This window comes from Neodiprion pinetum, chromosome 1 (genome assembly GCF_021155775.2).
Source record: "Neodiprion pinetum isolate iyNeoPine1 chromosome 1, iyNeoPine1.2, whole genome shotgun sequence".
Classification (NCBI taxonomy): domain Eukaryota; kingdom Metazoa; phylum Arthropoda; class Insecta; order Hymenoptera; family Diprionidae; genus Neodiprion; species Neodiprion pinetum.
Genome location: NC_060232.1, coordinates 18316027 through 18329434, shown reverse-complemented (window position 1 = coordinate 18329434; position 13408 = coordinate 18316027). Strand labels below are relative to the sequence as shown.

General features: G+C 34.2%; 1 protein-coding gene across 1 annotated transcript in view; it reads left to right on the top strand.

Annotated features, from left to right (window-relative positions):
* The window catches only part of LOC138190738 (two pore potassium channel protein sup-9-like), a 1051447-nt gene extending 1039451 nt beyond the window's left edge, over window positions 1–11996 (top strand). The window contains exon 10 of the mRNA XM_069134932.1: window positions 3147–11996. Within this exon, the coding sequence (XP_068991033.1) occupies window positions 3147–3461 (315 nt within the window). The 3' untranslated portion in view covers window positions 3462–11996. The remainder of the gene's footprint in view (window positions 1–3146) is intronic.
* Window positions 11997–13408: the final 1412 nt, after the last annotated feature.

Sequence of the window (13408 nt, the reverse complement as noted above, 5' to 3'; positions counted from 1 at the left end):
ATGACGTTGTTCGGAACAAATTGATTTCGACTCTGAACAATTTTCCAAATATTTCGATTACAACCGATGGTTGGTCTTCACGTGCCAATGATTCATTTGTCATAATCACTGCACACGCGATTGATGACCAATGGAACCTCCGTTCATTTACGCTGGATACATTAGAAATGTCTGAAAGTTACACTGCGAAAAATACTTACAATCATTTAAAAGAAGGACTGTCGAGTTGGAATGTATATGAAAAAGTTATAGCTGTTGTCCACGATAATGCACCTTATATGGTTGCTGCCATACGTGATTATTGGAGCAATGATAGTGAAATAGATGTGAGCGTTCGCTGTTTCTGTCATTCCCTACAATGTGTCGTTGAAAGGGCTTTAAAAGATGAAGTTTTATCTGATTGTTTACGAAAAATTTCTGCTCTAGTTGGGCATTTTAAGTACTCAAATAAAGCGAGTACAGCTCTAACTTATGCTAAAAAAAAATTACGTTTGCCAAATCATCGTTTAATAAGTCACTGCCGTACTCGCTGGAATTCAGCTTTCGCAATGATTGGACGTTTTATAGAACAACGTGATGCAATAACATCTGTTTTGTTAGATAAAGAAGTGACAACTGCTGAATCAATGAAAAAATTGCTCTTGAGCAATGATGATTGGGATTATATAGCTGATGTTAAAAAGATCTTAGAACCTTTCGATGTTGCTACAAGAATAATGTCTTCAGAATCACAATCAACAATTGCGATGGTGCGACCAACCGCTCAGTCAACTGTTAAAAAATTTTTACAGCCGAAAGATGATCAGCCGAAAGATGAAAGACAGCGAAGAGATTCACTTGTTGAAGGATATATTGGAAGACGAGTTAAGAACTAGGTTCTTAAAAACTACAAGTGTTGCTGTATGTGGGCTTGCATGCTACTTAGATCCACGGTATTTATTTCATTCACATTTAATTTGAAATCAATGAAAAGTCTTACACCCTTACGTGCGTACAAAGTCGTTCTTGTTTTAACAAATTTTATTTCATAATATTTCCACTATATTAATTAACTATAGTCAATTGTACTTTATATTTCAGGTATAAAGACTTACGTGATGAATCTCAACCGTATCGACAAAAAGTTAAAGATGCCTTATTAGAAATAATATCAGTTGAGAATACGCATCATGAATTTCAAACTTCGGCCAAAGATCAAAGAGAAAAAGACTTGGAGTACCTCTTCGATCCTGAACGAGGTTTATCAAGGGACCTTGAGCGAACACTAAGTTTTGAAAATAAGACTGCTATTGAAAAAGAAATCGACAAGTATGACAGAGAGTTAACTATCCCAAAAGGAGATAATCCTCTGCTGTGGTGGAACTCTAAGCGTCATAAGTACCCAATTTTAGCTACATATGCAAGAAGATATTTGGGCATCCCATCCTCGAGTACACCATCCGAACGAGTATTTTCAACAGCAGGAAATGTTATTTCCACTAAAAGGAGTTGTTTATTACCAGATAACGCTAATTTATTAATATTTTTATATCAAAATCGTGAAATGATAGAAGAAACTGATTAAAAGATGTTGATAGACAATCAGTTATGTTAATTTAATATTAATTCAAATTGTTTATATTAGACATTAAGTAATAAATTGATCTTAAATGAGCACCGTTCAATTTTATTGAATTTAGAATTGAATTTCACCATCGCGCCACAATTGTAATTATATATACATATACCATATGGACAGCTCTGTTCATACGTAAAAAAAAAAGTTACGTTAAATCCACGCAGGGTGACTATAAAGCCCTTATATTCCCGCTGCGTGGATTTAATGCGGCTTTTTTACGTGTGAATAGTCACTCCTATATCATATATACATGTATCTTTGAAAATTAATTTAACTTTTAGCCGGTCAAAAATTAGCTGATTAGCTTATTAGCTTAGCTAATTTCAGTTAACCGGTTAAAAAATTAGCTAATTAGCTTAGCTAATTTGGGTTAACCGGCTAAGCTGATGGTTAGCTAATTAGTTAACCTGGTTAACTTTTTTAACCAGCTTAACCGGTTTAAATGTATAGCCCTACTTTTGAGTAATCGTGTACACCAACATTTAATTCCCAGACAAAAAAGTTTCGAGATATTTGCGTTTAAAGTTTCAGCAAGCGTACGTTTCGGCACGTATGATCCTGTGACTTACCGACAAGTCAGCTATTCCAGCACCATACATTAGTTATTTAGCTTCCTTATAATACTCATATTGACCATCCATCTCCTCTCTGCGTGATTTACGGGCCTCTTCTATTGCCAAGGAGCTGTGCGTCTCTTGCCACGCGATTGGTTACCGATCAGAGTTGAAAGGCTCTCGGGACGTCGTTCTTTAGAATTGACCAAAATCACTAACTGCATCGAATTCTACAGGTTTCAAATTATAAATTTGGGCAATAAGAAATGCATTTTTGAATCCTGTTTAGGGAATGCCCCCTTCAAGAACGGAGTACATAAGAGTCTGTAAACCTCATGAGAAGCTCGCAAAGTTCTACAGACATTATTTCCTGATATTTATATGTCTGGTTACAGTGCACACATATCACACAAGTTAACACAAAGACAAGCAAAACGCCCCCACCATTTAGAACAGAAGTCTAATAAGGATAAACCCAAGTATTGGGTCTGTGGCTGAGTTTTTTCGGAATACCGGTATCGAGAACTTGTGACTTGTCCGTAACTTGATGAATGGCTGGTCCTCGTTGAACGTAAGTAGTAATACGAGCAGAGTTCTGCTCTCAGATCCCGATACGGAGATTTTACCGAAATTTCAGCTGGTTCATAGCTCAGACACAAATCCTTTTTTTCGTGTAAAGATAATCCCCACTTTAGTGGACTTTACTGATCATCAGAAAAATATCTGCCGCATTGCGTTTTACTTTACCATAGTTTTTGTCGATCATCGATAAAGTCGACAAAAGTGGGGATTACACTTACCCGAATAATGGGTTTGTGCCTGAGTTGCGAAGCAGCTGAAGTGTTAGTAAAATCTCATTTTCCGGATCTATATGCAGAACTCTCCTAGTGTTGCTACTAACGCGAATTGTGGCTCGGCTGTTTGGCTGAAGATAAATTATATTACCCCTTCAATAATAATCTCTTTCTTTTCAGGCGGCTCAAGGAGCTGTACGTCTTGAAGGTGACGTAATAACAGCAAATGGCTCGATCCTCTCAGGACAAATCGGCAACCAAGGAGACACAATTTCACTGGATGACAACGCATCCGTTTGTAGCTGCCGCTGCAGTGGTTTTTACAAAAAGAGACGAAGACAACGTTTCACCGTGCGTCGTTCACCGGGTAAAATATCCCACTTGCTGCCAATGCAGCAATTACCGGCTCTTCACGTTCAGGCAGAGCATTGTCCACCACCGTTAACACCACTGCTCCAAATACCACCATTGTATCAACACAGAGCCAGTATCTGACGATCTTCGTCAATTGAAAAAAGACTTCCATTCCTTGCGATCTATGAATCGTATCAATATCGTCGTGCTTCTCTTTAGGAATATCGAAATGGACGTTTGCCCAAGTACAACCGTGGCTGATTGGACTCACAAAATGAAGGGTGACAATCTTGGATGTGTCTAGTAAGAAGTGCTGGAATGATACAGTGTTCAAATATCAGCTGTTTTTCATCTAAGTTTTAAAATTTGTTATAATATTTTTTCAAATGTACGATGAATTGATTCATGTATCTGAAGTACACTGCCATGCAACTAGTGTTACAAGAACTGAATCAAGAACTAACATAACAAAGGCTTCCAATAATCAGAAAGCTTGAATGAGGTGTAGGAATACAATGAAAGAAAGAACACATGGACCATCATTTACGCGTAAGCGTCATACAAAAACTAAATAGAAAAAGTTTTCAATACAGACTTGCGAAATGAAGAATTTCAATAATCATCAAACATCATTAACATTCGACATAACCAACAAAACGCATGGGATATATACTTTGATGTTGAAATTTTACAATATATTTACAAAGACGACGTTTATTGTTCATTCTAGCAATCTTAGCATTCGATTTTTGACTAATTTATTCAAAATTTGTCATTGCGCTGTCATTGCAATTTTACCCACCAAACTAAGTTTTCATGCCAGCACGTTCAGTGTAATAGGAGCTTCTTATTTTCCTGATCTTTTCCGCGCCTACGCTTCAATCAAGTATGATAATACGTAGACGTTTATTCTCCGTAAGGTAAAAAATCAATTCATCAAATATGCAAAAAATTTTGATAGCAAGAGTTTTAGATGTGGAAAAATTCTGACTTATTGTTAGAAAGCGCTAACTATAGTATATCAATTCGGATCTTCCACTGTTCTCAAATCTTCATAATTTCCTGAACCATAACTATGAAATATTTTTCATCCAAAAATAATTGATATCTGATTCATATTAAGACTACATTAAAGCTTCAAAATTTAAAAAAATTAACAAATACTGAACAAACGGGTAAGCGTTGCTTGCATTTGGAAATATCGTCTGCACTACTCTTCAAGAATCATAGATGAGACCAAAATCATAGGTGTAATCTGTTTTTATCTTCTTGCACAATTATACATAACTATAAATTCCCACATCTCCTATACACTGTAGGGTATATATGCACCCTCGATGAGTAAACTAACTATATTTTAATGTTTAGAAAATGCTTTATATATTATTTCAAAGGCTTCCCATATTCTCATTATATCTACAGTGGTGTGAAAATATATAAAACACAATCATATAGAATATACATATATACGTCAGGGTTATTTTATTTCTTCTACTCTTACCACCTTCGGGAAAATGGAACAGCAGAATGTATGTTGCTCTATTAAACCGCATATCATCGTCTAACCGTCATACAGTATAAGTCAGTCAAATAAATGATATTTAGGGCCTGCAATTTGAATAATTCCTGAGTTCACTAAAAGATATTGATCATGTTTAGGACGTCGTATATAAAAAGGATCTTGTTGTTGAGATTATAACCTAGAACATTTTTGAAAAAACAAAAAAAATTGAAGTGGTGGCCATATATATGGCCATTTTGTCCGTCTTTGGTGACCTTTAGTGCAAGCAATGCGAAATGACGGATACAAAGCAGAATGCATTGGCCTAATCTCGGAGAACACCGAATTTTCTATAGAAAAATCACTAACTAAACCTTTGGTCTAATCATTACATTGAGATGAAACAACTTTCGATCGCTTCCAACCTTCAACAATTCGATTTCCGACCTTCTGCCGAACATGCGAACAATACACAGATGAAAAAAAAGCTTTCTCGCGAAGCTTAACATTGACCGATCAGTTTTTTTAGATTCCTCTTCCTGATATGTATGGTTTTGCTACAAGAATGTCTCATCATTTTCTTCAGTTGACACCGTCGTTTATAAGTTGTTATGAACAGTTGGGACAAGCAAATGCTTTCGAATTTTGATTTCATGATCTTTCTTTTTCGAACCCTTTAACGACTACAAAAAATTCCTCTAGTCCAAAATTGATATTGTAAATACTTAAATTTTTTTGAAAAACACAATTGTAATAAGCAAATATTACAAATATCATCACTTCATTTCCTTGTAAACACTACATTGCAAGGAAAAAATATTTGACCTGCAATCATCTTGAGCATGTAACAAAATCGATTTCAACGTCAATTCATTGTTTGTAATTACTTGAATAACAATGTACTAAGACGGAAATAGGAGAAAAAACGATGTGAAATTGGAGTTCAACAATATTTCGTATCAGAATTGTCTGTAAGTTGTACTATAATACCGATGCATGCATCGATGTAGTCACTACAGGTCGAAATTTTCTAGAATTGTTTATAAAACGTTAAAGACAATTATAACGTGTAGTAACCACATAAGTAAAAATTTCCACCACTTAAAACTTTTTATCCGTGGCTCTTTTTAACAGTTTTCTGCAACCGTTTGCCCCCATCACGACAAATATGTCATTATCCTAGGCTGTAACCTACAATTCATTGAATTTTCAATCTTATTTTGTATATTCTTCCGAAAAACGTGTCAATGTAAGTATTAAAACAAATTTTGTAGTACATAATACTAAAATACGCAATTTTTTTGATTACACCAGCCCACAAAGAAAAAATGAGGTCTGTACATTCTAACAGACCCACCTACCTTTATGTATTTTGACGCGCTGAATCCGAATCTGAGGTACGTTTGGTCCGTATACCCTCAAAATTTTGGGAAAAGTGCAGAAAACTGTAAAAAATGGAAAAAACTGCAGTATTGGTGATAAAAAAAATTTCTAAATATAAATCATTTAAGTTTTACAAGTGCTTCGATCCGCTGAGTATAAATCTGAAGTTTATTTTGCTTGTAGGCCCTTAAAAATATAAATAAATTGCAAAAAACCCCTAAACATTGCTATAAATTGTATTTACAGTAGTAAAAAAATTGGTTAAACATAATTAAATTTATTTCTCACTTATTGTGATGCACTAAATCCAATTAAAAAATCTGTTAATGTGAATCAATCAGAAAGTTACCAGAAATCGTTTAAAAAAGCATAGAAAGATAAGGTCAGGAACGAGCTTTATCGATATCAAGGGAAGTGGAATGTCAACATGATGGCAGATTTTTGCTGGACGCTGAAGAGAGAATTACCGAAAGACAATAAAAAACGAGAGAGAATCCCGTTGCGTAGGTCATTTGCTGACAAAAGAGTTCGACAGAAACGAAGAACAGCTTGAAATGAGTAAAGCTCGTTCCTTACCTTATCTTTCTATGCTTTTTTGTACGATTTTTGGTGAATTTCTAACTGACTTACATAAACAGATTTTTTATTTGGATTTAGTGCATCACAATATGTGAGAAATAAATTTAATCATGTTTAATCCATTTTTTTATGACTGTAAATACAATTTATAGCAATTTTTAGGGATTTTTTGCAATTTATTTATATTCTTAGGGGCCTACAGGCAAAATAAACTTTAGATTTATACTCAGCGGATCGCATCACATGCAAAACTCATATGATTTATATTTAGAAATTTTTTTTCATCATCAAAATTGCAGTTTTTTTCCATTTTTTACGGGCTTTTGCACTTTTCTCAAAATTTTGAGGGTGTACAGACCAAACGGACCTCAGATTCGGATTCAGCGCGTCAAAATACATAAAGGTAGGTGGGTCTGTTCAAATGTACAAGCCACTTTTTTTTGCCGGCCGGTGTTATATTTACTTTTTTAGACAAAATCAGGCCACGTTTGCGACAACCATTGATGCGAACTTTCCTTCGAGTATGCTAACGATATAGATTCAGACATACAAACAAACAGAATCATTTCGATTTTGTACTTTCTTCAAAAAAATTTATATTTTTGTCATCATAAACCAACCATGTATTGATTTTGTGACTTTTAAAATATGCCATATGCCAAACACCCTTAAAAAGTCTTTCATTGTCCATAATGTTTAAGAAATATTTTTTTCCTTAAAGTACAACACTTTAACTGCGGTGTAAAAGAAATTAATCATTTTCATCAAATAGAAAAAAAGGGTAATTTTTTCACGAAATTACGATTTTTTAACATCTTTGTTATGATTTTGCTGCATTTTCACTATGCCAATATAATTTCTCGCGTTTGAAACTATTGCCATTAGATTTTTGAAAAATCGCACCCCTAAAAACATTGTTTTCGGATACTTTTGCATTATTTATACATGATTAAGAGTACTTCGAAAATGTAAAATCCCAAATCGCAATATAACATGGTTAGGATGAGTGCTTAATAAAGGTGTGTAGGTTGATACGGGTCGCTGATCAACAAGAAATAAGGCAGAAATTTTTCAAGTGAAGAGAAAATTTTTACTCCTATTTTTCTATTGTTAAAAACTGCGAGAAACGTTTTTGCCATTAGTTTACCTGCAAATAACTTCAGTTCGGTTGCATTTAGGATGAAAATTGAAGAAATTCAATGACATCTTATTACGATTAATAGATCAAAGGAGACATCCGATTTAAGAAAACACTAAATTGATGAAAAAAAAAAATAAATAAATAATCAGCTAAAGACAAAATATCGAGATAATATTTATCGCCAGCGAGAATTCTTTTCTTCCATATTTTCGATTGCATAGATAGAATTGATCATTTTTTCAGTCATCATTACCATATTGGAGAGGAACTTAACAATCAAGGCATATTTTCGGAAATTTCCCAAAACTATGCGTTTTCGATATCTTTTTTCAGCCAGCACTTACCGTTGAAGTGAGATAGGTGATGTTACTGATCTTTAGAACACAAATTAAGTGCTCTACAAGATTGATCATGTGCATATTTGCTCCATATCTAACCATTTCTGCAGCGTTTGCAGTGTAAGTACCTGCGATGACAAAAGATGATCATTTTCGAATGTCATGAAAGTATTTTCATAAACTTACTGGGTTACAACCTCAAAAATTAAGAACCATAGCATATACGTTATCCTCATCATGACACATGTTTTTAAGAACTATAGAATCACTTGAAATTAAAATGCTTATTGGACTGGCTTAATACTTGTTTACTATTCTTCCAACATTTCTTATAGTTCGAGCTTCCATCTTGAGCTTTTGCCAAAGAACAAACCTGGTCATCTTTATCTCCATTACATTAATCACACCCAATTTCAATGCAATTTGGGACAGAAAAAGATTCGATTGAAAAGTCAGGCTACTCGTTACGATTATGATGTACAAACGAGCGCAAGACATTAACGAAAATGGGGAAAAATTAGGATTTGTATATAAATTATTGACACATAATTAGATTATAGATCTTATAAGGCATTCCAATTCGTGTAATACGTATATGTTATACAGATACACCACACACATGGACACGTATATACCTATGTGTGTATGTGTATAAAAAGTAAATAGGCATTCTCAATTTACCACTTCTTACACATTAAAAATTAAAAATTGTTATCGACCATATTAGTCATACTCATATGAATACATACAGGGTATTCTTATTTCTGAATAATATTCGTTTTAATCCATATCCATAGAGCTGAGCTGATGGTGAGAAGAATATTCTGAACAAAATCGAATATGTAACCCCCATAGCATGAAATATTTCGGGAATATTTGTGTATGAGCTTCTTCACGTTTTCGAGTCGTTTTGTGAATTATTACCGGAAAATCCCTGAAAAATTTCATGACAAACGGCACAGTAAGATTAACAAAATAAAACCACATTAGACATTAGAACAGAAGAAACGGAAGTGTGTAAAAATTTGATAGCGGCGTTTTGATTCCGAAATCTTTCTTACAATACAATCACCTCTTTCGGTGACAAACTCAAACTTTTGCGCCGATAAAACATCATGAAATATACTCTCTTGGCCTAGACCCTGAAATTCTGTACTCCTCTGAGTTGTGAGTCCAACATGCTATCCACTCGGAACTGCTTAATAAATAATAACAAAAAAGAAATTCATAAGTTGCTTTTAATAATTTGAGCTCCGTTGAAAAGTCCAATTCAAAATATTTTCTGATAATTTTTTCATAATTTCAACTTGAATATAAAACATGTTCCAGAAAAATTACACATAATCGTTCTGGCGAATAGTTTATTGTTCGAGGAATCAATCTGAATTTCGAAATTTTGAGAAGTGTGTTCAATTTTGGTCCATTTTTCAAATTTCAAGATTTGCAGTACGGCAGAAATATTAGGTGAATAATATTTTGATTATAGACAGTTGAAATTGAAATATTCTGGAATCTCAAGAAATCAATACAATTTGTACACATCATGTAAAAATTATACAAACCAGACAAGGTAGGATCGAGTTTATAAATATGTTGTCATAACGATGCTTTGAAATTGTAAAAGTAGCCAAATTTGTGTAACGCAAGAGAATATTATATAACTTGTTATTATTACCTTGTAAAAACATACCATATGAAAAGTTACAAAATAAACCATCAGAAAAATGTTGTGAATTTGATTATACACTTGTTACGTTCGTAACACTTTGTGCTGTGTGGGTTAATATTTCGTGAAGATATTTCCAAAATATCACTTAAATATTTCTGGAATATTTTGTGAAATAATTTTTCAATGTCTTCAAAATTACAATATGCTTCAAGAATGCTTCAGCAATTATCCAAGAGGTATTGTTCTATTTTTCAAATATTTTGTGAGAATATTGAACTCATCTTTAAAAACTCACCCTGGAACACTTATGTATTAGATTTTTGCAATAAATTACATTTATACTACAATATCTACTATATTTTGAAAACATTTCAAGAACATTTTCTAGAAATGTTTCTTACGTGATCTTGGGAATATTACTTGGAACATTTCTATTCTAAAAAATCTTGTGGAATCATTTTGTTGAAGGTAGTTTCATTTTAGAAGTATTTTAAACATGTCTTCTGAAATCATTCGATATCTCGTGAGATCACGGTGTCATTTTTGTTCTGTCAAACATTAGTTTTTTACAAATTGCTTGCATCTCTTGTAGATCATTCACAACTGGCTTTGATACTTGAGGACTTATCTTTGAAATGTGGTGCTACCTCCAAGAACACACAGAAAACTTCTAGAAGTGATGAATTCCTGTTCAATACATGCCATGGAATAATTCATTAATCTTTTTTACATAACTTCTGTTAGTCGCAACAGAACAGCGATCAGAATGGGTCACACGTTTTCATTTATTGACTCTGAAACAAAATTTTTAGTTTATATTCGTGTGCAATAAGAGCGTATATTAGGCAAGTTCAGAAAAAAATAATTTGTGATTTTCCATCATGGCACCCCTCAAAAAGTTTGTTTAGGTTAGAAGAAAGATTCCGCGGAAAGATGAGTGTCTGATATTATGTGGGAGATCGCGTTCACTTGACTTTCAACTTTCATAAATTTTTTTGAATTTTTGACATATAGTGAATACGTTTTTGTTTGCGATTGCTTTAATGAATTATAACATCAATTTATGTCATAAAGAAGACTCACGCTTGTAATATTGTGTCTCCAGTTGATATTTGATATGGCTATGTGACGACTTCTTGATTATTAATTCATTCTCATTAGGTAGTTATAATTTGATATAAGCTGTTGATTTGGAAAAATAAGATTCCCATTTGATACGTTGTTGTATTATGCTTTGTGATCTTTGGGTAAAATATAAATATCAGGGAAGAAATAATAATTCAAGTGCTACAATGTGTTTCTTCGTGGATTGAAAAAAATGTGAAAAAGGAGAAGAATCGAACGAGCGCGATCTTCCACATCAAGCAGAACTTTCACCATTGATAATCTTTTAAAACCTAAACAAACTTTTCAGGGGTGGGGGGGGAGGGCACGGTGGAAAGGCTATTGCCGGATAAGAATAGTGATTTGGCCCACTCAACCTTTTGTGCTGATTGTGGTTTTATTATGTTCATACAGTCAAAAAAAAATTGCTTGACATAAATTTTGGCCCACTCACCCCTACTGCTGGCCTTACCACCCCAGAACCCCCAGTTTTTCGTCTTTATTTTCTAACTTTTCGCCAAGTCAACGGATCCTTACGAAAAATATACAGTGTATAGCGGAAATAGAGTTCTTTCGACTTGATTTTTTTCAGTTTTTTTCAACAGTCCCTCCCCTGCCAGAAAAATTGCCAAATTGCTTAGACACTTTTTTGCTCGACAACTAAGGTAGACACAAATTTCAACTGCATACTTTAAATGTATTTTGACTCGAAGAACACATTCTATTTTTTTTGATTTTTTACAAATTGGCGGAACAGACCGGAAATTACGAAAAACCGTTATTTTCGTCATTTTCGGCTGTTTCTACACTTCGTTTTACTTTGAATGACAAAAAATGATGTTTTCAACTGAAGAATCATTGAACCAAATATTTTCTGCCTAATATAATACTCATGCGATGAATTGTACACATATGAATATTTTGAAATACACGGCAAGAAATTGTTGCATATAAAAACGTTTTCATGCCAATTCACAATGTTTTTTCCCGATCTCATTCACACACACTCACACTTAAGGGCGTTGCCTAGCTAGAAAGCGCGGGCTACTCCGCTTCCCGCGTTAACCGTGGCGAGAGAGAGTAAAGAAACAAGTGAGACGGAGCAGCCGAGCTGTCGCCGGAGTGAGGCGGGTAACGCGGGCTAGCCTCTTCCACCCCTCACGGGCATGCGGTTTAAAATGCTTTTAAACAGCCCAGTGTGTCGCACCCGGCACGACGCAGCACCTGATGAATAATAGAAAAAAAAAGTAGACTCCTTTCAGATTCCTCTTGAAAAATTTACTAGTAATTCAGAATTTAATAAGGAACCCGAAACTATTTTTTTTATAATTCGAAAACTTGTCATAAATGAGGTAAAAATCGTCAAACATTTGAATTGTTTATAAAAATTGGGATTTTTAATAATATTCAACACTGCATTTTTTTTATGAAAGCTTATTCGTTCACCTTCCGAAAGCACTGTAAATGATGTCTGTACGTCGAATAAAACCGGATATAAGCGCGCTCGTTTTGCATCAAAATTGAATGATTGTCTTGTAACTTTCGAAAACAAACATAATTCAGACGAACACCAAAATGCGTATCGATTCTGTGTACCTTTATTTCTTGTGAAAAAAAGTATGAATAGATTGAAAAAATACAAGGTCATTTTTTGATTGACGCGACGTAGAATTCCTTATACATATGTTGATATAGATATACATTCTTAATATTTCAACGAAAATTATATTCGCCGGCGCGGTGGCGTCCGTATTTCTACGCAATGCGATCACGTGACTGGTAATAGTCTAATAGCCGGTATTCGTAGTCAGGTTCGATTTGCAAGACTGTCTTGAGTCAACTCAAAGCATAGCTTGATCGGCTGAGAGCTGTTCCTAATACAGTCTCGAAAATAATACGTAACTATTTACGAATACCGGCCAGACGTCGTCACAGGTCATTTTAAATTGGAAATTGCAACGAATATCTGTAAGCAAATTCATGATATAACAACGAAAATATTGTAACAACGGGGGAAATTTAGAAAGGTCTAAGAGAATCAAAGAGTTCTCTGTGCGATTTAAGCGAACGCCGAACCAAAGAAGTCTCACGAACAAGGAATATTTTAGAAAGAAAATAGATGTATTTGGTCACGAAGTTCTCTTTTTAAAGTCTAGAGACTGACTGTTTTTACAATAATGTCGGTTGACGCAGCAACCTCATTCTTTTTAGAGACGTAAGAGGTTTATAAACGTCTTTTATCTATGATGACTACTAGATCATTTGAAAGGGGACAAAACGGGTGATTTCACCCTTAGTAACATTACTCCCTCTCGAGGAAAAGAGTCGACCCGACTCGGAAAAGATAAACAATTACAAAAAAAAGTGATCTAG